The sequence below is a fragment of the Sus scrofa genome, chromosome 8, assembly GCF_054392235.1.
Source record: "Sus scrofa isolate SSC_HxYL_T2T_F1_AM1 chromosome 8, Sscrofa_HxYL_maternal_Yorkshire_Landrace_v2.0, whole genome shotgun sequence".
Lineage (NCBI taxonomy): Eukaryota > Metazoa > Chordata > Mammalia > Artiodactyla > Suidae > Sus > Sus scrofa.
The window spans coordinates 136,737,930-136,763,979 of NC_139390.1; the positions used below are offsets into that span (position 1 = coordinate 136,737,930).

The following is a 26,050-nucleotide window of genomic DNA, read 5'->3' on the forward strand; positions in this document are numbered from 1 at the left end:
GACATGAATTTGGGGATCTGTTGTGTTCATTTTCCTTTATTGTCGGGCCAAACAGTAAATGTGTGTACGTGCATGTGGCTCTTCTGTTCACTCTGTGTGGCTCCGTCCTGTGCACGTGGCCTTACGCACGCACCGCACGCTGATACTGTCTCTCCCGGCTCTGGTGAGCTGGTAGTTAAGCCACTTATCCAGACCCTGTGCGTGGAGGGGAAGGAGGTGGAACACAATGTCACCAGCCATTCCAAACCAGGAAAGAAGCAGGGTCAATAAAGCTGGGGTAGAAGGATCCAGACCCAGCCAGACGGCAACAAGTCTCAACAAAGATCAGGTGGATAGACCCCGTGGTTGATGGCTCCTTGACCTGAATGTGGAATGTTGCCTGTGGCCCCAGGCAAGGCGAGTGGTCTTATTTGCTGCCTAGCACCCTGTCTTTTTCTTTTATAACATGGCTGTGACCTGGTACTTATGTGATAAGTCAATCTCATCCACACTCAATCCCCTTTCTTGTTAATTCCTGCAACTCCAGTGCCTAGCACATAGTATGTGTTCAATAAACAGTTGCCAAATGAATGGGAAGGGGAAATAGTGTATAAATAGAAAGAGCATTTCTTGTCCAGTGATTATGGGCTAGCTGTTTTTAATGCTGCATGGCTTTTCCCTTAATCTTCACAACTTTATGCAGTTGTATTTCTGCATTAGGGAAAAACAATCTCAAGTACAAAGAAGTTTACGCATTAAAATCTTGCAGCTGGTCCCCAGGTATTTATACTCGGGTCTCTGATGCCGCAGCCCCTACCTGCCATCCTTTGTTGTCTCTCCTGAAGAGCCAGACACTCCGTTTATTTCATTTCATGAATATTTCGTGTGCTTTCACATGATGCAACATTTTCCACAAGGGTTTGGTGTGCGCGACAGCATGGCACCAGCATCTCTGACTTGAAAATTGTGCAGTTACTGTAGCTACTCTGATTTAACTTAAGGCACCATTTGTGCAAACAATAAAAGTTGAAACCAAACTATTTTGGTATTAAAGAAGGTCCCTGACATTGATATGGTAAGAGAGGCGTGAATACTATACAGTAAGCACCTTTAGAGGGTGTGAAATACCCTGGCAGAGCGCCTCACCCAGGCTAGGCTGACAAATATGTGTAAGGATGAGGAGGTGTTTGCCAGTGGATTGTTACAGCCACCGAGCAGTGTCCTCAGCTCCATATGCCCGTAAACCCGGGGCCCACGCCAGCAGCTCTGCCACCACAGGCAAGGCGACTGTGTCGGGCTCAGAGATCATCGGGGCCAGACGCTGGGAACTGGGCCTCCAGCTGCAGCAGGCAAGTGGAAGAGCAGCCCCGGGGGCTGATCAGAGCACTGAGCACAGGGCTTTGTTGGTGGGCGAGCCATGCCGAGTGTGCCTGTGGCTGCACCAGCTGCTATGGGTTTATGTCGGCTGCATCTCTCCACTGCACGCAGATCAGCCGGGAAGTCCAGAAGCTCGTGTGATTTAACACAGGTCTGCAGTGTGAATGATGCCTGTTATAAACAGCACAGTCCCTATTCTGAACACCCCCACAGAGCATCCCTGACAGGCCTCTGCTCAGACTCCAGATACAGTGACCGCTTTGCTGTTCCTCAGCATATACGAGAAAACCATGTCTCAGGGCCTTTGCACATGCTTCCCTTCTTCTTGAGATGCTCTTCCCACAGAAGAACATCTCCTTCACGTCCCCACTCACATGTCCCCTCATTGGAAAGGCCATCCCTGGCCACCCAGTATAAAATTGCAGGCTGTGGCCTCTACCTCCCTCCTTCTCCTTACCCTGCTCTGTTTTTCTCCACACTCCAGATTACTCCCTGGCTGTTTTTTCTGTATTAATTGTCCTCTTCCATAAAGCTTCTAAGTACAAAGGCTTTATTTGGTCCACGAAAGTTTCTCCGCTGTCTAAAATGCTGTCTAGCCCAAAGTAGGTCCTCAAAAGTTATTTCTTAAATGTGTAAGTAAATTTCATATTTGTATCTCTCTAGCACCTGCCATATAATAGACAGCTCTATTATATGTATATAATATATGCTATATATTATCAGCGTTGAATAAGCTAATAAAATTTTGACCTCATTCTCTGTTCGAATAATAGAATCTTACAAAAGACTGTCCATCCCAACATCCTGCCCCCGGGGGGGTAATCTCTCCTGCTGCTACATTCCTTACCCCCAGACCTTATTTGAACACTGGGAAAAGCAGCTCGACAATCACAAGGCGGTCCACTGTTGCACGGCACCAAAATCGAGGGTTCAGAGCTTCCCTGAGCACACTGAGTCCCTTCCACGCTAAGGTCAGCCCCGTTAGTGCGGGAGCTTGCGTGTCTGGCAGAGAGCCCAGGACGGAGTGGGCGCCCCCAACCGTCTTGTCAAAGAAATGAATCAATCCGTGTATTTTGGAGAAAACAATTAAGGAAAATCTAATTGTCTTACTTCGAAGTCGGTGCTCATTCAGATGTGGCAGTCATAAAGAGTACACATTTTAAAGCAGCTGGTGTGTATGTGGAATTCCAGGATTTTACACATGTCGTGTCAAGCACTGCAGGACTCTCCAGCGTCATGAGGGAACCCAGGTACCACGGGGAGCAGAGCCAACGATAGGGCGAGGAAGGATGCGGGCTGCCTGGGAACCCAGCTCTTAGGTCTGCGGGTCTTCCCAGCGGCGCGCATCTCCCCGAGGAAGGCATCAGTCTGGAAAACACCCATTCGTCCACGCTTAGTTGTTTTAAATCCTTCCGTGGCTTTCCGTTATCTGCCACATGGCAAAACCCGAACCTGGCCCAGCCTGCACGGCCGGTGTCAGCCCAGCATCTGCTCAGCTGATGGCCTCTTCATCCGCGCTGAGGGCCCCCCCCGGGGCTGCTGCTCTGCTGTGGTCCAGGTGGTTCGCCTCTGCGCGCCTCTGCACATGCGCCTCCTCCTCTTCTGTGCGATGGGAGCCCCTCCCTGATGCTCTGACCCCACAGGGCCCCAAATCACCAATGCACCTGTCGATCCGTGATGGGAACACGAGAGACTGTCCTCTAATGTTTTCATCATAACTCTAAGTAAGGCTCTGCTACACCCTGTATGACTTGCAGTTATATGTGCCTCCTCGCCAGCTTCTTCAGCTTTTTGAGGTACCGCGGTATTTTACTTGTCTTCCCGTGGTTCCTACTAGAAATAAAAAGAAGGTTTGCTTCCATTTGTGCATCTCTTCTGCTTCAGGCACCATGCTAGGGGCCTTTCATACCTTCTCTCAGATCTTCAAAGGAACCTTGCAAGACTGGTATTACTGATGCCATTTTATAGATTAGGAATTGGAGGCTCAGGAGGGAAACAGCTCAGCCGGGGCACAGACCTAGTAAATGTCAGTCGTACTTCAAACCCCGGTCTGCCCGGAAGGAAAATTCACTCTGCACCCTGCACAGCACCCGTGGCTTGATAGATGTTCCTCATGAAGAAACATGCAATCGTATTTCTTATACTCTTCCCTTTTTTATGCCTCTAAGTGTGACAAGTAGTAGAAATACTTACTGAGAAAACGATTATTTGCTGTATGAGGTTCTAACACACACACACACACACATAGATTGGTGACTAATTGACTCTGTAACTTAAAAAACTGAGCACCAGATTTGGTCAGTCATTCAACCCCGGTCCTCTTAGGATTCAGCCCAGGGAACAAATGATTTTTGTGGCATAATTGTTTAATGTGGGATTTTTTTCTTCCCCCCCCTGCAATAGATGAGCAGAATTTTTTAAGTGTCTTAAACCCTAGGTTAACTTGGTGTTTCCATCTGACATTAGTAGCTTGTCATGAACTGATGGATGATATTTCATTTTATCCCAAATGTGAAGAAAATGCTTCGTCTCATGGAAATATAGTAGTAAAAGCTCTGTCTATTCCCCTGGTGATATCAAAGTAGGTTGAATAGCTATTAAAAGTAGCCGGGAGACTTAGTAGTGCTTTATTTTAAGTAGAAGAGCATTTCTCATACCTTAATGGAATCATTGATGATTTCCAGATGTTTGGGGCTTTTTTATTTAATGGTGATAGATTTGCCTACATCAATTTCCAGATTTTCGTAAGGAACATCTTTCATACAGATCTGTGCCACTTGAGAAGTATATTTGTGAGTCAACACTTTTGTTTATAATTTTATGAGAGAGGAGAGTATGACAATGGTTGGTTTTATCTGATGCAAAAAAAAAAAAAAGACTTCATTTTTTTTTAACATAAAATTACTCGGTTAAAATAGCAGCCTTTAGGGGAGAGTGTCCCCATTCCCCAGACATCCTAGTCTGGTGTGGGTGCCACCAATACACAAAACCAAGGGTAGCTGAGTGCTTAATATTCAGAGTAGATGAATGGTAAGAAAACAGGTGACAGTTGCATATTTGTAAGATATAAATTGTGCATCGCTGACTTGCCAGCTCTTGGCTTTTTACTTAAAAAAGTCGTGCTCCCTGTGTGATTCTGGCCCATTTCCAGAGTCTGTATTCCTCACTGCTGGCTGCTAGCTGCCACACCAAACCCCTGTGCCGTTTGAATTTGCGCAACAATGCTTTCATACCCAGGGCTCCTCCATAAATAGTCTCTTCTCCCCACACTCGGGCGAAAACAACCACAGGAAATCTGGGAATGTGCAGCTCGCCCCACATAATTGATCTAAAGCTGCAGGGCCAGCAGGAGAGCACACGTGTACACAGCCTCTGCTCCTGGCCGTGCAGGACTGTTTACCTAAGGGCCAGAGAAGTCTGCGGGCAGAAGACACCATGTTGCTTCTCCAGCCTTGGCAACAGCAGTAGCTGGGGTTGGGTTGCTGTTTACAGTCCGGAGAGCCATGCTCCTTTAAGGAAACACGAACTCCTTTTCCCTCCTTCCTGGCCCCAGTCAGTAATCAGCCAGACCGTCAGCTGCCAGCAGTTATCAGGAAGAACAGCCTTCAGAAATCGTCTTGTCTTTCTCCCAGAAGAAAAGTTAAAGGAGCGCAGGTGGACAGTTGCACGCAGGTGGCCAGCTAGCATCCCGGGGGGGCATCAAGCTATGATTTTGGCTTCCGTGCTGCGGACATCAGCAGCTGCGGCTTGGGAGGGTTCATCCAGCAGGAGTGAAATTGCTGCAGACGTTTGGGGGTCTTGGTGAGCAGTGGAGATTGGGGGACATTGTGCTGTTATTGCAGAGCCCCGCGATGAAGATCCAGGAGCATCCCAGCCTGCCTGACGCCAAGCTGCCGCGGACTCCAGATGCCGACGACCCGCAGGAGAGCTTTGTCTCCGGAGTGCCTGAGCTGGACCTGACTGCCTTGTGTGATGAGAAGAGCTGGGAAGGTAGGGTCGCCTGGTATTTGGGTGGTTGCATGTCGGAAAAGCGTATGTAAATTAGCAGAAAGGAGCATGTAACCGCGTGGATAGATGGGTGAGAGCGAGAGCTATGTGTGCAGAAGTGACTGCGTTTCTAAGTGACCGAAAATCCTTCCCCGATATAGGAATGTGTCATGCTAAGTGCTGCCAAGAGTAATTGCCATCTAAGAAAGAAAATGTGCTTGCTCTTTATTATAGTGTCACCTTGCAGTCCTTTTTTTTTTTTCCTTTTTGACTCGCGGGGGTGCTGATGTGTGAGTGCATTTTCCCTCAAGGAGTACCAGGCTGAGCAATAAGGACCTGCTATGTAACCGATCTCCCCTCACCACCCCCACCCCGCTACATGCCAACCACCTACCTCTTTCATTAAATCTCATTGCCATTTTTCAAGAAGAATATTTTGATTTGGTTTGCTTCTGTGTTTGTTTTCATGGACAGATTTTTTTTTTTTTTAAATCCAGGTTAGCAAAAATAAGGAATTCGCTTGTCAAAGAGGACACTGGATAAAAGTGCCTCCCCTTGAAAGCCCATGATACAGTGCTTTAGATTGGTTCGTCTAGAGCATTTTGACAAAAACGTTAGCAATTTACTTCTGTGGAAGAAGAGGGTATCCTTGTGTTGTCCAAACTGTATATCAGGGAGGAGCTTGCAGTAGTCAAGCTGCTATTATTCCATTATCGATGTGTCTGCCTCCAAACATATATCCCTGTATAGCCAAAATAAATGTCCATCTGCCTCTAGACAGTGTGTGTGTGTGTGTGACTCCAGAGACGAAAAAATTGTGTTCCTGAGTGCAGAAATGCAGCCTGATTTAACACAATGACTTAGCAGAGAATCACAGCTATTTTTTTAAAAAATCAATCTTTTTCAAAAGCGCTGGTTTCCTTGTCTTCTGCCCCTCCCCCTTTTTGAGCCAAAAAGTATGCATTATATTAACGATCTCAGATGAGAGACCAAAAGATGATCGCCAAAGACCACCAGGTGAAAAACAGGAGCCCCGTTAAGCTCCTTGCCCCCAGGCAGGGCTCAGTGAGGCGAAAACAAAACTGTTTTTTATTCTAATTCTCCCTCTTTGCAATCTAAGAAACACGTTCTGGTGCTTTTCACATAATTAAGCAGCGGATCTGAGATTTGGTCCAATCTGCCCAGCTCACAATGTATCCATTGAGAAAAAAATGCAGGGTTTTTTGTTTTGTTTTAAACTGATAACATTCCTGGGCAGTTTGTGTGTTGTTCTTTTTTGCATAGTTGGAAATAATTAGGTGTGCTTTTAATTCATATATTAAAAACAACCTTCACCCTCCCGCCCCCCCCCCAAAAAAAAGTCCCATGGTAGCCACTGTCACCCAAATTAAAGCAGTAGCCAAAACAAATGATGTATTTGGGTTTCTGTAATATGGTCTCTTCATATCATTAACATACAGCTCAAGATAAAAACTGGAGTTTTTGGTCAGAATTCGAATTAGCCACGGAATCTTAATGATTGACTCAGGAAAGGGACAGGTGTACCCTCCTGAAGCAGACTCAGGTGTTGGATTGTTTTTGTCTTGGTTAATCATAAATTAACCAAGAGTCTCTCTTCCAGCACACCTAAAGCAACAAATTCTCTCCATAGCAGTTGAACGCTAAGTTAGAGTTTTCTTAAAACTGTTTCACTGCTTAATATAAAGAGCTTTCTGCCAGATAGAAAATAATAATATGAAGGAACCAACATTTTGCTTTGAATTGGGAAACTAGATGAAATTTTAAAAGCTTATGGGGAGAGAAAATACATTTTAATAGCATTGGAATGTGAATTGTGTTATCCAAGGTAATTTACAAAATGACTTGCTTTAACTTCTTTTTTCTTTGCCAATAACTGAATCTGTCGTTGAACTTGCATATCTCAAAAATCTACACAGATTCATTTCAAGAAACTTGGATCATTTGGTCCCTGCTTTCAGTATATTTGTTTATGTTTATTTTTTTATTCAGTGTATGTTTATTTACTGAATGTCCAAGTGATGGTATAGCGGTTCCATAGCTGTAAGTATAGTCAAAATAAAGAAGTTGTTGTATAAAGGGTATTTAAGAGGAAAGCAATAAGGCCAGTCACTAAACTATCACCTTATTCTGCAGCTTCAGTTAGGAACAAAGTGGTGGCTTTTCCAATAAGGAATAAACTTGGCGCTAATCGAAACTGTCAATGTGAAGCTAATATGCCGCAAAATATTGAAAGCAGAAGGAGCAGCTCCCCGAACCGGATGAGCCAGTATCCATCTATATCTCTCTCACTGGTCTCCAGACCACCATGGCCTGCAGCCCCCTTTTTGGTTTGCTTGTTTGTTCCGCATCCCTGAGCCGTAATTTGTGCTCTCTCATCCGTGTAGAGTCATAGACGGTCAGGTGAGATGGTACCTAATGAGCAGGCTGCTGGTACCTGCCTTGCGGGTGTGTGCTCCCGTATGGAAATGATGCCCTCTGGCCCCTGGGGCATTTGGTATCAGGGAAGCAAAAAGAGAAATAAAGCTGATAAAGACAGCATAGGTTACACAGAGTGGAATCTTCTCAGCATGAACATAGGCTCAGAGCCTAAATAATCCATGCTTCTTGGTCTTTTGTCCTCTACGTGCGGCTGTGTCTTGGGGCCCATTGCGTGATCTGTCCACGTGACAGTGACCCCACCGTCATCATCCTATCATTACTACTATTACAGTTAATTATTAGGGTCTCCATGCTCCAAAATGAAATGAATGCGCAAAGCAAATGAACTAGTGTTAGTTACTAAAGCCTTTGAAAGTTGCAAAGTTAGAATGTTCCTAATCAGCCAGTTCATGTTGATTGGGGGCTCCCGTTTGTGGAAGTACTGAGATATAAACATCCAATTACTCTGTGCGTTTAGTCCCAGTGAAATTAAGTTTTAAAGCACATTTTTGAAAGGACGTAAACCACTTCAGATACCTTATTCATCACTTGCTGCTTATTGAAAATACCTTTGGTTAAGAAAGTCTCTGTAAGGCATTCCCATCCTGGCACAGTGGAGACAAATTCAACGAGGAACCATGAAGTTGCAGGTTCAATCTCTGGTCTTGCTCAGTGGGGTGAAGGATCTGGCATTGCCGTGAGCCATGGTGTAGGTTGCAGATGCAGCTTGGATCCTGCGTTGTTGTGGCTGTGGTATAGACCGGCAGGTACAGTTCTGCTTTAACCCCCTACTTAGCCTGGGAACTTCCATATGCCGCGGGTGTGGCAAAAAAAAAAAAAAAAATCTCTTTAAAAAAATGGTAGAGAAGATCTTAAAAATCTTCCAATTAAATGGTCCCACTGTACAGCTAGGAAAACTGAGGCCCAAAGAGGCAAAATGGTGATTCAAGATCACAGTGTCTCTTGACTTCCACCTGGATGCCTCTTTCTACGCAACGCCCGGTAAGTATCATCGTCAGCAGTGGACCGTGATGGTTAAGAGGCAGACACATCCTGAGTTCCAGCTGTGGCTCTACCACTTAACCAGCTTTGTGGACAAACTAGCCAGCGTGTCTCACTTTGGGCCTCAACTTCCCCATCTTTATTAGTGTTATTATTATCATTATTATTATTTGCTTGTTAGGGCCACAGGTGCAGCATCCGGAGGTTCCCAGGCTAGGAGTCAAATCGGAGCTACAGCTGCCAGCCTACACCGCAGCCACAGCAACTTGGGATCCGAGCCATGTCTGTGACCTACACCACCGCTTACAGCAACTCCAGATCCTTAACCCACTGAAGGAGGCCAGCGATCGAACCCACGTCCTCCTGGATTCTAGTCGGTGGGGTTCGTTTCTGTTGAGCCACAACAGCAAGTCCTGCTTCCGCATCTTTAAGTAGGTAACAGTACATAGTAGTGAACAGTAGCTCTGGTGTGTCTTCTTAGGGAGTGTGTTGCAAGGACTAAGTGAGCGGACCTATGCAGAGTGCTCAGCACAGCCACACGATGGCTACTGTGCGTGTGTGTTGGTTGCTTGTATCTTTCATTAATGTTTCCAAGTATAGTTTCAGGGCAAAAGCACAGCCCGAATTTGCCTTTTTTGAAACCCGAGGTCAGTCCTCCCTCGTGAGCATAGATGCCTCTTTGAACACATCAGAAAAATTGGTAGCTGTGTGGTCCTCAACAGGTCTACCAAGGACTCACCATCTCATACCGGGCTCCTTTCCCCCGACTCTGGATCAAGAAAATGGTGCATTTGAAGAGGCCCAGCGGGGCCTTTCTCGGGGACTTGTGCTAGCTTGCCTGAGATGCAGGAGGGGTGGGAGGCAGTAGGAAAGCGAATTAGGAGTGGACGAGGCCCCCCACGCTCCCATGTGTGGCTGCCTGGATCGAAGTCGACATGGGCAGCTGTCATTGGTCACGTCAGGGGCTGTCATCAGTCACCGCCTCAGCCCTCCCCACTCCACGTGTTTATTGATGACTCAGTGGAGCACTGAGAGCCTGCTTGTAAATTGGCAAATCGAGGCAAAGCAGATGTTTGAAATTGAAGGATGAAGCTTGGGTTGCTAAAGCTGGCTCCTAAGTTTCCTTCTAACTCTGATAGTTGGCGAGACTACTGGAATAATTTAGCAGGACAGCCATTGTCCTAAGGTTAAATTTTGGAACACTTTTATGAAAAGCTCGCCCCAGGAGAGCCACCCCTTCCCCCCATGGGGCTTCCCTGTTTCTGTATCTGGGACATGCAGGTATCTTCATTGCTACCAAGTAGCCTCCTTAGAAGACAATGTGACATCCTGCTCAGTAGTAATGACTCTAAGTAACCTAGACATAGTTGGAAGTAAGATGGAGAAAACGTCCACTCCCTTAATTCTGTGCAGGTTTCTTAGAAATTCATCATCTCAGTAGCTGGTTTTCTTTTGTGCAGTAAATGCATCCAGCCAGCTAAGCAGCGAAGAGCTGCAGCCCCACAGTCACACCAGCGTTGGTCAGGGCTGTGTTCCCTCTCCCCACAGTGCGTCTCCTTTATTTCCACGTGTGCTGTCTGAACTACACCTCCCCCAGGACCTATTCTTCTTCACGACTCAGGTAGCAAGCATACAGCTTTTATCTCTGTTATTTCTGACCAGCTGTGATGTCAGCTAACCTGGGCGGATTAATTTTTAATAGCTGTGCCATACTTATGTCCGGAGTTCTTTGTGACAGAACACCTAGCTAAAATCAAAACCACCATGCCCAAGGAATCCTGGTCCAGATAGGAGAATGTTTTAAGTGGTCCTTGGAGACAAACATCCGAGCTGAAGCCTCGGATCTTTTTCTCTTTTCCCTTTGAATAATTGCCTTGCAACACCCCTGTCTGTTTCATTGCTCCAGAATTACTGGTTAAAATATAGTGTATTTCCCAAGCCAGCAATGAAGAATGGTCAGTGAACACATCCTCAGCCTGGCTTTCTAGGCAGGTGGTGCCTAGGAAACCTATCATGGACCACACTGCTGTTCTTGGTTCATTTTTTTAAATTACACTTGTCAATTTCTGCGGTGCCGTAACATGACCCAGTTATACACATATATAAATATATGCCTTCTTTGTCTCACATTATCCTCCATCATGTCCCATCACAAGTGATTAGGTATCGTTCCCTGTGCTCTACAGCAGGAGGCCTTGGTTCATTCCTGTTACTCTGTTTGCCAGGTATCAAAATATGAGATCGGTAGCCTTGTATTTGTAGATAATTTAAAACTAAAACAGAGGAACCATTGGCCTTAAAATTCTTTAGCTATGTTGAACTATGTATTACATGTAACCTTTCGAATAGGAGCCGTGAATAAGACTGTAAAGATTAAAAGGAAGGAGAGAGAACTCACGGAAGCCTTTCGTGTTGCATGGATGAGAAACTTCACTTCTGTTCTGCCTGCAGCTGATGATGAAACATGTCTTTTTATTTGTTAAGGGTGAAATTCTTAATGCTCTTATATTTCTCTCTCTCTCTCTCTTTCTTTCTTTTTTTTTTTTTTTTTTTTTTGTCTTTTTAGGGCCGCACCCGTGGCATATGGAGATTCCCAGGCTAGGAGTGGAATCATAGCTGCTGCCACCAGCCACAGCCACAGCCACGCCAGATCTGAGCCACGTCTGCAACCTACACCACAGCTCATGGCCACGCCAGATCCTTAACCCACTGAGTGGGGCCAGGGATCGAACCCGCAACCTCATGGTTCCTAGTCGGATTCGTTTCCACTGTGCCACAACGGGCACTCCAAACCTGTGTTCTAATGGATACTAATCTAACTTATTTCCGCCGAGCCACCACAGGAACTCCCTTTCTCATTTCTAAATAAGTGAATTTCCTAGCGAAGTAATGCCGACAGAGAAAGACAAATATCATATGATACCACTTACATGTGGAATCTGAAGAATGATACAGATGAACTCATTTACAAAACATATTAGACTCATGGACATAGAAAACAAATTTATGGTTCCCAGAGGGGAAAGGAAGAGGAATAAATTAGGAGTTTGGGATTAGCAGATATACACTATTCCATATAAAATAAACTACTGCATAGTATGAGGAATTATATTCAATATCTTATGATAGCCTAAATGGAAAAGAATATAATGTGTGTGTGTGTGTGTGTGTGTGTGTGTGTATAACTGAGTCATTTTGCTGTACACCTGAAACTAGGACAGCATTGTAAGTCAACTACAATAAGAAATAAATAATTACTATTATTCAATAATAAATAAATAATCCTACAGGAGTTCCCACCATGCTGCAATGAGATCGGCGGCATTTCTGGAGCACTGGGACACAGGTTTGATCCCCAGCCCCGCACAGTGGGTTAAGGATCCAGTGTTGTCTCATCTGTGGCTGGGATCTGGCGTTGGAGTTCCCTGGCCCAGGAACTCCGTATGCCGCAGGGAGGCTAAAAAGAAAAAAAAAAAAATCATACAATAAAAATAAAAAATAAGTGAATTCAAGAAACAGTGTCACCCATAAGCTAGAATTTCTTCAGCCATGTATTTCATATGTACCCCTGGTGACACTAGGAAAATGACATATTTGGTCTCCTTGTCAGTTAATGGAACCACAAGTGCCAGCTGTGTTAACCAGAGGGCAATCCGAGGGAAGGCCCCATGTTGGTCACGAAGCAGCGAATGAGCACAGTTCAGTTCCAGGATGAGTATTTCCTAGTTAATTCAGGATCACTGCATTTTTTCACTGGAGACATGTTTGGTTAATGGTCCCAAACACATGCTGTTTTTGCAGAAATTTTTGGTGCACAGAGACCACATAGTAAAAAAAACTTAAAGCAGAGACTAGTTGTAATATTTTTTAAGAGCTGTTCTGCTAGATTCAGGCAGATGAAAGGGCTTGGGGATCTAAAGTAACACCTTTTCAAACTAAGCTTTGATGAGCAGAAATGTCAAACTAGCCAGCACATGCACATGCCAATGTCCACATCAGACTGTTTTGCCAGTGCCCTCTGCCCCCACCAACCACCGTGCCCTTCCCCCAGGGTGCTTGGCTCCTCTGCCCCTCTGTGCCAAGTGCCCAGTGCTTTGCTGGTTGAGCCATCTTAACCCCTTGCGTGTCCAGGCTCCATTGATTGTAGTCCTCAGAAAATCCCGGCTGTCTCATGAAACATCATGGACTAGAAGATGCCATCTGGTCAGTTGGATAGTTCCATTTTCTGCAACTTAACACTTCATTTTTATTCCTTTGCTAGGGATGGCTTTCTGCTCACCCTCTCCTTCCTTCCTCCCCCCTCACCTCTCAGTCCATTTTCCCTGTGTCCCGTTGGCACTTCTGAACTGCTCGCAGCCAAGCCCTGCCACTTAGCAGGGGCTAGCCCACAGCATCCGTACAAATGATGCGACAGCTCCTGTTCGTCTCCTGCTCTAGCCATGTCTGCCCACCAGCACATTCTCTGCCACTTTTGAGACTCAATAGGCCAGGCTCTGTCTTTAGCACTGCTTTCATTTTTCAAAGTTTTTATATTATTATCTGTGTTCCCAGAAAACGTCGTTGTCGTTCCATTTTGAGAACCGATGGACCTCCTTCCACAGGAGGTTAAATTTTTTTTTTTTATTAATGTGCTTCACGTTCCTACTACACTGTGGGGGTCTATAAGAATTTCGAGACAGCCATCCTTGTTGTTGAAGCACCTGGCACATTCTAAATTGAAGCCCTGCCCTGGAGGAGAGGAGACTGAGTTTCTAGATCCAACTCTGGTCATTGATGAGGGGTTTGCTCTTGACGTCTTTGTGTTTCAGTTTCCTTATCTGTGATCTGTTGGATTGAATCCGTGGTTCTCAAACCTAACTGCCTTTAGGATCACTGTGGAAGCTTTTAAAAGTGTGTGTGTGGGTGTGTGTGTCTGTGTGTCTGTGTGTGTATGTGTGTGTGTGTGTGTCTGTGTGTGTGTGTGTTACAGATTTGGACCTTCCCCTCAAAACTCTGTCTATCGGGGTGTCGTGAGTACCTGTAAGTTAGGAGTTTTTTTACTTTTCCCTCTGTGACTCTAATATGCAGCCAGGGTTGAAAAATCTCTAGATTAGATGATGTGTGAAGTTTCAGCCGTGCTAATTTAATGTTCTATGATTACAATCTGATCTCTTTTAAATAAAATACTGAGTAAGTACTTGTTGCAGATAAGTTTGTAGATTTTATAAGTACTCTGAGATCATTCCATGATTCAAAGTGTAGGATTCCCAGAAGTTAAGATTATGGCAAAATTCCAGCCTTGTGTCAATCAGCATATCCACAAATGTATTTATCTTTTTTTTTTTTCTTTTTTGTCCTTTTGTCTTTTCTAGGGCCACACCCATGGCATATGGAGGTTCCCAGGCTAGGGGTCTAAACGGAGCTGTAGCCACCAACCTATGCCGGAACCACAGCAATGCAGGATCTGAGCCACGTCTGTGACCTACACCACAGCTCATGGCAATGCCGGATCCTTAACCCACTGAGCAAGGGCAGGGACCGAACCCGCAACCTCATGGTTCCTAGTCAGATTCGTTAACCACTGCACCACGATGGGAACTCCCACAAATGTATTTAAAGCATAACCTTTTTTAATGAAGAGAGTATTACAAATGAAATACCCTACATCATCAGAGATCTATCTTTAATGTATGTTAGCTAGGACTTTTTAGAGAAAAGGAATACATTGAGGTGGGCCTCGCAGTGAAAAGAAATAAATATCACCTGTTTCCCTCCCCAAATGAAAATTCAAGACGTGGTGCCAAGTCTGGTTTTTTTCCTAAAGGTTACCTAAGACAGTTCATTCTGGGAGTTCCTGCTGTGGTGCCGTGGGTTAATGATCTGCCCTGTCCCTGTGGAGGTTCAATTCCAGGCCTGGTGCGGTGGGTTAATAAGGATCCAGTGTTGCTGCAGCTGTGGTGGTAGGTCACAGCTCCAGCTCAGATTCAGTCCCTCGCCTGGGAACGTCCGTGCCCCAGGTATGGCCCAAATGGGAAAAACTGAAAAACAAAGTCGATACTGATTTGTCCTTTGTAAGGCATTTTCTTCTTTTCTTTTCTTACTCACGGGTGTATGTATCTTACTTTCACTGTAGCCTTGAGTAGCTTCTGAAGTTTCAGGTAACATTTGAAATGTGCTAAATCCCAACACACTAAGCAGAAGCACACAAAACAGCTTTTACGGAATGACCTTAGCAGAGGGCACAGATGCCTAATCAAACAGGCTCTCCCAAGACTAACGTGATTCCTTCGCCTGATAATTGACTCGTTTCAGTGAAGGCTGTCCAGCCAGGATGCCCAACCCCTCCCTCCCTGCTCCCTGAGGCCCTTGGGTGGAGGAGCGCTCGTCAGCAATCTGCAGTGGGCCATTGCAAGCACACACTGTGGCTCTTCCTCGGGGCAGCGCTAGCACATCCTGTTTTGAAAGCAAGTGAGGATGGAAATACAGGGTCGATGATGCTCTCGGGAGATTTGCTGATTGGACTCAGGGTGGAGCGTCCCAGGGCTGAGCCTTCAACCTGTACTGCAAAGCCACCCAATGCCTCCTTAATTCAGTGCTTCCTAATGCACTCAGAAAACTTGGGAAATGAGTGTGCTTTTTTCTTTCTTTCTTTTTTTTTTTTTTTTTTTTTTTCATTTTTCAGAGTCTCAAAGGCGGCTCATGGAAGTTATTACCAGGCTTGGGGTCAAATCGGAGCTGCAACTGCAGGCCTACCCCACAGCCATAGCAACACGAGATCTGAGCCTCGTCTGCAGCCTACACCACAATTCACGGCAACACCGGACCCTTAACCCACTGAGCAAGGCCAGGGATCAAAGATGCATCCTCATGGATGCTCGTCAGGTTCGTTTCTGCAGAGTCACAGCAGGAAGTCCTTGAGTGTGCTCTAAAGACCAATTTTGGAGTTCCCATTGTGGCTCAGTGGGTTCGAAACCCAACAGAGTGTCTGTGAGGATGCAGGTTAGATCCCTGGCCTCGCCCAGTGGGTTAAGGATCCTACCTTGCCGCAAGCTGTGGCATTGGTCACAGATGCGGCTTGGATCCCTCATTGCTGTGGCTGTGGCTGTGGCATAGGCCTGCAGGTGCAGCCATAAAAAGAAAAAACAGCAAACAAAAAAAGAAACAAATAAAGACCAGCGTTGCCCTCTTCCCCTTGTTATTTTCCAGAGCCCATCCCCGCCTTCTCCTCGTGGCCGCCGGAGAGCGTGGAAGCTGACGAAGCACGCCTGTCCCCGCAGGCCGGGCGCCTGATCCGGCAGCTCCTGGACGAGGACAGCGACCCCCTGCTCTCTCCCCGCTTCTACGCCTATGGGCAGAGCAGGCAGTACCTGGACGACACGGAAGTGCCCCCTTCTCCCCCCAATGCCCATTCTTTCATGAGGTGTGTTCTCCTACCTCGCTGATGCGCAAATGCATCCGCTCTGTCACGTTAGAAAGGAGTCCTGCGGGTGGCCCATCATTTTTCAAGTTCACTTGCAAGTAGCTGGAGGAACCTATTTGAACGTCTCCCTCCTGGCACACAGGCTCTGTGGTTAACTTTTCTCTTGATTTGTGGCCCACCCACAGCATCGCCTACTGAATTTCCATCAGCACCTCCTTCCCAGAGCTCTCTCGAATGTAACTGTAAGGTCCCCTGTGCACCTTTCAGTCCTGGCTTTGCCAAGTGTAAAGGGACCTAGAGGAGATTGGGTCTCATAGGATGGACCTACGGAGGTCAAGGTCACAAAATGAATTAGCCGGCAGCTTTCTCTTATTCGAGCGGACGGATGGCATATGGACCCCCCCCCCCACCGCCATCCGCATCCCTCATCCCCAGAGCCCCTCCCAGCAGGTGCCAGCGGCTCTAGGGAAGCTGAGCCCCCTGACCCGCACTGTGCCCCTTGCAGGCGCCGCAGCTCCTCTCTGGGTTCCTACGATGATGAGCAAGAGGAGCTGACGCCTGCCCAGCTCACACGAAGGATTCAGAGCCTTAAAAAGAAGATCCGGAAGTTCGAAGACAGATTCGAAGAAGAGAGAAAGTACAGAGTAAGTGTCACCTCCCTGGGCTGTCTGTCCCTGCCAGCCCCTGACATGACGAGTCAGTGCATCAGCCCCTCGGAGAAGCGTTAACAGTGAGGGCGAGCTCCAGGAACTCTCTAAACAAAAAGGCAATTTCTAGAATTATTAAAAAAAAAAAAAAGAAATGAGTTCCACTGTCCACTGTGGCTCCGCAGGTTACAAACCTGACTAGTATCCATGAGGATACGAGTTCGATTCCTGGCCTCGCTCAGTGGGCGAAGGCCCTGGCATTGCCATAAGCTGTGGCGTGGGTCTCAGATGCGACTCAGATCCCGCCTTGCTGTGGCTGTGGCGTAGGCCAGCAGCTGCAACTCCGATTCGACCCTATATGCCACAGGTGTGGTCATACAAAGCAAACAAACAAACAAAAGCCAAAAAGGCAATAAAAACAGGGTGATAAGCTCCAAACATTATGTATCAGCATTTTCCTTACACAGTTGCATCCTTACGGATGAATCGGAATGCTTTCTTCCACGTTTTGTCCGTTGAGCAGGGATGGGAAAAATCATTAAGTGAAGTCTTTTGTTTGACTAAAACCTAATCCAGGATCATCTTCTAGAATATTCTGCTAGTACCAACCACATTCTTCTCTCAGCCCTGTCCTTAGTATTTCCCACAGGGTGGCAAAAAGGCATATACCCCTTTGCTGTCTATCCTGTTAGCATGACAGCTTGAGCCCTGCAAATGATGGGAAAGAGGCCATGGGCCTCATAGAAGTCCAGGGTTATAAAAATCCAGCATTTTGCCTCTGAGGAATTCTTTGAAAGCATCAAAAACTAACCCGATATAAAGAAGAATAATGAAATTACACCTGTGAGGTTGCTCCGATTAATCATGGCTCATTTATTTTTCCTGTGGAACTCAACTTTTCCTTCCTGTTTAAAACAAACGGATCATCCAGCTGTTCTTTCGTCCTGCCCTAATTCCAAAACATTTACTCTAGACATTTCTTTCTTAGCCTTCCCACAGCGACAAAGCAGCCAATCCAGAGGTTCTGAAGTGGACAAATGATCTTGCCAAATTCCGGAAGCAACTTAAAGGTCGGTAAAGCTCTAGACCTACTATGGCACGGGCTCCAGAGAGCAAGCCAGGTGCAGAAGCCGTGCTCTCACGGCAGGCTGAGGGCCACTGCTAGAATATTCCGGGAAAGACAAGTTCCTGGAAGCTGCTCCCTGGGGCTCTGAGTATTCAGGGCGCACTCTCTTCACATCTTCCCACAGCCTCAGTCACAGGGAAACCCAACCAGCTAAGATGCCAATTCTGCAGCATTTTTGTTTGTTTGTTTCCCTCAATCACTGCTCTAAGGATGGTGATTTCAGCTTGACATGGATTAAGTACCAGTTTAATCCAAAGCTTTATTTGCTATGGAGTTAGGAGAAAACATGCAGACACAGAGATGAATACGAAAAGGATTTGGCCCCTGTCCTTCAAAGAGCTTACTGTCCTTCAGGAAATAGAGTTTGGTCAACAACTGAATAGAATACAAGGAGAAAATAATTCCAAAGTGAGGTCTGTAAGTCAGACAGAAAAAGTTAGCCAAAACTTGGGCACTGGATCTGCAAATACCTGTAGACACTAAGGGAGTCAGTAGAGAAAGACATCCACCTTGCTCTGAGAGCAGCAAACAGGTTGGTGTGGCTAAAGTATGGATGTAAAGAAATACCACTTTCTGGAGTTCCCATCATGGCTCAGCGGTTAACGAACCTGACTGGGATCCATGAGGATGCGGGTTCGATCCCTGGCCTCGCTCAGTGGGTTAAGGATCCCGTGTTGCCATGAGCTGTGGTGTAGGTCATAGATGCGGCTGAGATCTGGCGTTGCTGTGGCTGTGGTACAGGCCGGTGGCTACAGCTCTGATTCGACCCCTAGCCTGGGAACCTCCATGTGCTGCAGGTGCAGCCCTAATATGGCAAAAAAGAAAAAAAAAATGCCACTTTCTCAGTTTTAGGGTTAGGAAAACATGCCTGATAATTCTGGAAGCCATTGTCATTTTCTTGGCTTTTACATAATAACCCAGGGATTTCAACTAATATTATAATTAGATACTTTCGGGGGTAGGGGGAAATATGGGGCTAAGCTGTTGCTAAAGCCACAGGAAAACAATCTGGGTTTAGAGGACATCCGTCCCCTCCCCACTTCTCCACCCCCAACTCTTTTCAACTAGAGTCAAAGTTGAAGATCTCGGAAGAGGACCTCGCCCCCAGGATGCGGCAGCGAAGCCACACGCTCCCCAAGAGTTTCGGGTCCCAGCTTGAGAAAGAAGAAGAGAAGAAGCAAGAGCTGGTAGATAAAGCCATAAAGCCGAGCGTCGAGGCCACACTGGAGTCCATCCAGAGGAAGCTCCAGGAGAAGCGGGCAGAAACCAGCCGCCCAGAGGACATTAAGGTGCGATTCTGCGAAGGGCCCCCGAGCTGAGCGCTGATCCTCAGCCACTGCAGTCAGGGCAGGTTCTCAGGACACACGCCCCAGGGTCCCAGCGAAGGGTGATGGAGAGAAGCCTTTTTAAACCTCCCACGCCCTCCCCTTCCACCCTCCATCCAGATGGAAAGCAGAAACCCCTGCTGTCCCGATTGCAAAGTTTGGGTTAGCAGATGGTTCGTGACTCTCTGAGCTTAGATGATGAGAGTGGAGCCTCTGGGAAGGTGCGTCCCATAACCGTGGTCCTTGCCTTACCTCCATACGCAGCGAGCCTCTGCCGCTGCCTGGGCGATCCGGGCACCAGGAGGTGGAGAGTCTGCTGTGCTGTGTCTCTAGCAAGAGGTCGGGAACAGCTGACTCCTCCAGGGAGGTCCAGGAAGAGCTAGAGAGAGCTGTTGTATCAGCAGTCTTTGCACCCTGACTTGGGGACGTTGGTTTAACTAAATAAAGAAGTTGAGCTGTTCACAGCTGTCTCCCCCGCCCCATCTCATTTCTCTGTCCTTGTGTGTATACAGGATATGACCAAAGACCAGATTGCTAATGAGAAAGTGGCCCTGCAGAAAGCGCTCTTATATTATGAAAGCATTCATGGACGGCCGGTATGTGAATACGCTGGATTTTCTCTTGGGGTAAATGATCTGGCTTTAGGAATGACTCTTCCGCATTCAGGATTTTGCAGATGAGGTTCCCTGATGTTTAGATTACGGTGTATTTTCACCAGAACTTAGCTTTCCGAGGGCTAAACCTGGGATAAGCCTTCCACCCTCTGGTAGGTGCTGAGTTGAATTAAGTTCCAAAGAAAAATTGTTGTCCCCAGGGTCCTGCTTCAAGGGGGAGATGGTTGTGCCCAGAGCCCTAGAGAGAGGAGACAGGCTTGTCCCTCAGGCCGCCCCTGCCTAAGCTGCCCCTGGCTCTGGGCGTTCTTACCCATGACATAAAGGCGCTAAGCTGGAATGCTCTGCCCTAAAACTGAGCTTCTCTGCAGTGCAGTGCGCAACCAGTGTTAGTCCCTAGGGACGTTGCAGCTGCCGTCCAGAACCAAGAGTGTGAGAAATCCCAAGTGTGGCCGTGGAAGCATTTGAGGCGATTTGTTCTTCAGCAAAGCGTGTTTATTGAACACTTTTTGTCAGTCCTGGGGGAGACAGTAGCACAACAGGCCTAGCTCTGTTCCTTCGGGAACTTGTAATCAAATCTCCTTTCACTGACTCTTAGTGACCTTCTGTAAAGAATGTTGTCAGGAACCCAACAACACAAGTTCCTTTTTTTTTGGCTTTTTGGATCCGCACTTACAGTATTATGAAGGTTCCCAGGCTAGACGTTGAATCAGAGCTATAGCCACCAGCCTACCTCACATTCACCACAACACAGGATCCGAGCCACATCTGCAACCTACACCACAGCTCATGGCAACGCTGGTTCCTTAACCCACTGAGCGAGGCCAGGGATGGAACCCCCATCCCCATGGATACTTGTCGGATTTGTTAACTGCTGAGCCACAGCAGGAACTCCAACAACAACACAAGTTCTTAAGAGCAGCTATAAAGTGGAGTTCCCGTCGTGGCACAGTGGTTAACGAATCCGACTAGGAACCATGAGGTTGCGGGTTCAATCCCTGGCCTCGCTCAGTGGGTTAAGGATCCGGCATTGCCGTGAGCTGTGGTGTAGGTCACAGGCACAGCTTGGATCCCAAGTTGCTGTGGTGTAGGCCGGCCGCTACAGCTCTGATTAGACCCCTACCCTGGGAACCTCCCTATGCTGTGGGATCGGTCCTAAAATGACAAAAAAAAAAAAAAAAAAAAAAAAAAAGCAGCTATAAAGAAGCGCGAAGTTTACCATCGCAGATGAATTTTTATATCGCCAACACATACGTCTCTTTTCCAGTCTCAGCCATTGCTATATAATGGACACAGTCTTGTCATCGAAAATATGTTCTTTTAGGTAAAGAAGCTTCCAGAATAATGCACTAGACGATAAGGTCTGTGAGGGCAGGTATTCTGGATGGTTTTTTTGGTTGTGCCTGTAGCATATGGAAGTTCCCAGGCCAGGGACTGAACCCGAGCCACAGCCGCAACAACCCCGGATCCTTAACCCACTGAGCCAGCAGGGCGCTCCAGGGATTCTGGGTTGTGTCTACCTAATGGTGCATCTGACCCTCAGCATGGAGCACAAGACCTGACACACAGCAGGCACCAAATTAACTCTCTGTTGAATGAGCCTCCATGGTGCGCTGCTTCTGAATTTATTAGGTTTAAGTTAAAAAAAAAAAAAGGTTGGAGCTGATGAGAATTGATTTTGCTGGCCCCTCCCTGCCGTGGGAGATTACTGGTGCTCTGGGATAGTGGTCGTGTTTCAAGCCAAGTTTCGTTTTGGATTTTTTAAAGGCATTGAACCAAATAGGAAATGCACTGCAGCTCAGATATACTGTGAAACGCTGTCCTTCTCCGCTGGGGTGTTTAGAACTTGCACAGATGGAATTGAACTTCTTCTAACAGAGGAAACCTTGCTCTCCGCCAGACTCAGAGCCTCGAAGTGTAGGTCTCCTCACGGCCACCAGGCAGGCCTCGGGAAGGAGCAGGGGCTTGTGTGTTTCCCTTCTTTTCACTGAGGATTCAGGTCGATAGACCTTCTTTTCACTCTGTGAATTTCACCTTGACAGATCCCTTTAAAGACTGCTTTGCCCCGAGATCTTTCAGCTGCAATCTAGTCTTACCCTTACTGCCTGTCCAGGGGTGTGTGTGTCGTGATATGTGTTGCTCTGAGTCAGGCAGTGTCTCCCATTCTGCCTGGACTGTAGCAGTAGCCAGGCAGCAGGATCAGCAGATTTATTTTCAAACCCCAGCCCTGCTGAGACTGGCTCTGGGACTTGGGGCTGCTTAGGTAACAGAGCCTCAGTGCTTTGTGTGTATAATAGATGTCTGGTATAGGTTGTCATGGAGACTAAATGACATGACACACACACACACATACTTGCCTGGGCTTTCTGACACTGAGGAAGTGGAGCAGAGTGGCTTCGGGGGCAGGTAAGTGGGACTCCTTGGGAAATGAAAGGTTTCACTCCTGGTGCAATGATACGTTCTGCTCTCTGCTGCCCGCTTCTCATTAAATGACTGACTCCGGAGAAAGGCACCTGTTTTAGCGTCTTTTTCATGAGGAATTGGGGTCTGCATTCTGGCATCTCACAGGGCAGGGGACACATGCCCTAGGAATTCTGAATGCCATTTATTCCTGGTCCTGGGTCAGGCTCCCTGCCTCCCTCTGAAACATGATACACCAACCTCCTCAGGAAAAGCAGAGGCCACTGGATACCTGGCCAGTATGAAAGTCAGAGTGAAGTTTTCATTCCTAGATCTGCAGTGTCGCCATGGACCCTGAACGTATAAATACCATTTGGGGCAACAGGCTTCTTCAAGGAAAAATACTCGTACTTGCATTGCTGGACTGTCATTCCAAACCCCAAGTTTTTTAGAAAAGCAGAAGCTTGGAGTCTGATGGGGTTTTTGCTGAGTTTGCAGATTCTGATTTAAAAGGACTCTAGCAGAATCACTGGCCAAAATAATTACCTGCGGCTTCTGCACGAAGCTGTTTGCTTGAACGAGACACCCTGCAGACAAAAACAAAAACACGTCCGTTTACACACTGGCACATAATTCTCTATGAATTATGTTATCAGCATTTAAGGGTCTCATCAGAAGACCGTGCCCAGAAGTCCAACAGGTAACGGCAGCTCATAGGGGACCTTCTTTATAGACCCTGATGACAGTACAGAGGAGAGAGAGCCAGTGGCTTGCTCAGAGCTTCTGGGTCCTCCTTGATGGATTTTAATCTTGTGCTTTAAAATCCAGGGAACTAAGATGACCCTAAACTAAGATGACCCCATATTCAAATTTCAATGCAAATTCTCAAGTCATGTATAAAGAGTTTTGTTTATCTGCTGTTTGAGATTATCTGGTCTTTGCCCAGTCAGCCTACCGTTGTTACCTGATAAGAAAGAGAGTCACCGTTTTCCAAGTCAACGGGCCAAGAATGCAGCAGTGCTACGAATCCATTTCATTTCTCTTCTCCCACCAGGACTTTTATGACTCAGAGATAAGCCCTCCACACCCAGATTCAGACCGTTTTTTCTTTGTTTTTAAGATTTTTTATTATTTTTTATTATCATTGATTTTCAATGTTCTGTCCATTTCTGCTGGAGAGCAGCACTTTTTTTTTTTCCTTTTACTGAGGAGATGCTGATGCCGTGTAGTTTTTTTGTCTCTCTGTGGCATAATTTCTCACAAAGTGGTGCATCCACGCTGCCTCCCTGAACTAGAGTCACTGTGGACTCAGTGTGAGAAGACCTCCGAGCTTGGAGCTGGAATTCTTGGCATTAAGGTGACAACTTGGCCAAACTTGATTAGAAGAAAATGCTCGATTGTGCCGTTTTTAGTACGTCTTGTGGTCACTGTGTTAAGACTCTCCTTCACTTCATGTCTTGCTTAGTTGTGGTGGAACAAGAACTGGGCTGGATGGAAGTCAGCCCCCTTGGGTTCTTGGCTCAGCTCTGTAGCCTTGAGCAAAATCATCACCCTCTCTAGTGCTTGGTTTCATCATATTAAACCATAAGGATCTTGCAGCTGTAATATTCCATGGTTCACATGCTATCTTTTTCCTCAGATTAAAAACATCAATCTTTTATCTTTCATCTTTGTTGCACCGTCACGATAACAGCCACCAAATTGATGTTTCTATAGAGAAGCTTTATTCAAGGCTAAGACAGACACCATCACAGAAGACAGATGCGTTCATCTTATCGGGCCTCTGTGATTTCTGTTCAAGTCTCGCCTCTCCTTACGTGTGGAGAGTGTTGGCTGGTTTCCCCTTCGTCCTTTGCTAGATTATCTAAGACTTAACAACCAGATAGGGTCGTAAGAGACCAGAGATGCAAATTTCTTTTCATCAAAAGCAGAGATTGAGTGCAAAGTGCTGCCTTCGCCCATGCGCTCTTTGCAGGTAGATTTTTATATTGTCTTGATTTGTGTGCAAAAGTGTATTTCAGTCTCCAACCCATCTCCACACGTTGAAAGCCATTCAGAGCTACAACTTAAATGAAAACTAAGTACAAGTTTGAAGCAGTGGGAATCAGAATAAACATATGTTGAGAAGACCATAGACTATAGGTTTGGCCTGAAGTCGTCTCCAAGCAGTTATGGATCATAGAGGTTTGTTCATCTGAATTCTGCAGGTTACCCATCAAGAAATCACGGCTCACAGAACCTCACTGGCTCATTCAAGGGCCTGTGCTTGGCTGGGAGTGGGATCCCTGAGCAGCTGATGACTTGAGCATAAGGGATTCTGATTTTCCCGTGATCCACTTCACATCAGCAGCCCTTTTTTTAACCGTTGACCCGAAGTGCTGCTCTGTTTCTCTAACAGTTGGTTAGGTTTTGGCTCTACTTGCCAGTCCAGCACCGATAATTACCTGAGACACAGCTTTATGTTGGGTGATGGTTGCATTGACCTTTGGTATCACCAGGCCTCTGGCCTCAGACATTTATCATGAAAATAATCCTTGTGTAAATCAAGCAGCTTTCTTCCCAACACCTCACATGTAAAGATCATTGATAGTTCTAGTGTCTGGATGCTTCTCTCTGATGCCGACATGAACTTTAGCGGCATCGTGGGATGAGTTTTGACTCTCCATAGTCAAAAACTGGACTTTATCGGATCACTCACAGTGATTAGTTCTCAGGCTTATTCATTTTTTCCTATGAGCAGTTTGTAGAAAATCTAAATATAGTGTCATAGCCAGATATCAGCCAGCTAGCCTCTTCATCCCCTCTAACTAGAAATGTTGCCAAACAAAGAAGTAGAAAGGAGATTGATTTCTGGCTAATTTCACCAGTAGGTCTCCTTCCAGAATCTAAAGTCTCCTTTCACAACCCAAAGGGGCTTCTACCAAGAAACCATAGTCTTCTCTTGAACAATGCAGGGAGGGGTTGGGCATTGTTCAACCCTCAGCATCGTGGAAAATCTGTGTATAACCTAAGAGCCAGCCCTCTGTATCCACGGTTCCTCCATATCCAAGGTTCTGAATCCATGATGCTACCAGCCTCGGATCATCTAGTGATGTAGAATTTTCTATTGAAAAAAAAAAAAAAAAATCCATGTATAAGTGGAGCCATGCAGTTCCAACCTATGTTGTTCAAGGGTCAGATGTAGTAATAGGATATTGGTCCACAATGGGGAAGTGCTGGCTCTTTATTATTATTTTTTTTTTCATGTCTTTTGGTCACTGAACATCTCCTGTTTATCTTTCCCCATGTGTTGACAATTCGGATGTGCCTTAATCTCATCTGCAGCACATTCAATGGTTGCATCCTGTATGAAAAAGATTATTCCTTGTGTTCAGTCCTAAATTACATGTGAGATTGGACACATTGCTCATTTCTATTCCTCACACTTATTTGTGGCCACTGTTGAACTCCTGTTGAAGTATAACACACACACAGAAAAGAGCCCAAATTATAAATATATATCTTGATGCCGTTTCACAGGGTAGACAAATTCAGGTAACCAGCTTCCGGATCAAAAAAATAAAATGTTGCCAAAGCTCTGGAAGCCCTTAGCATGTCCCAGTCTCGTCAATACCATGACCTTCCACCCCGCCACCGAAAAAACCATTATCTTGGCTTCTCACGCGGGGGATTCGATTTGCTTCTTTTTGAACTTTACGTAATTAGAACCTTACTGGATGTGTTCTTAGGTGTCTGACTTGTTTTCCTTGGCTTTATCT

General features: G+C 46.3%; 1 protein-coding gene across 1 annotated transcript in view; it reads left to right on the forward strand.

The window, feature by feature from the left end:
• Positions 1–26,050, forward strand: part of FAM13A (family with sequence similarity 13 member A) — a 307,599-nt gene that overhangs the window by 262,406 nt on the left and 19,143 nt on the right. The window contains 6 exon segments of the mRNA NM_001441946.2: positions 5,199–5,346; positions 15,970–16,183; positions 16,689–16,827; positions 17,819–17,900; positions 19,025–19,245; positions 19,794–19,877. Coding sequence (NP_001428875.1) covers positions 5,199–5,346; positions 15,970–16,183; positions 16,689–16,827; positions 17,819–17,900; positions 19,025–19,245; positions 19,794–19,877 — 888 coding nt within the window.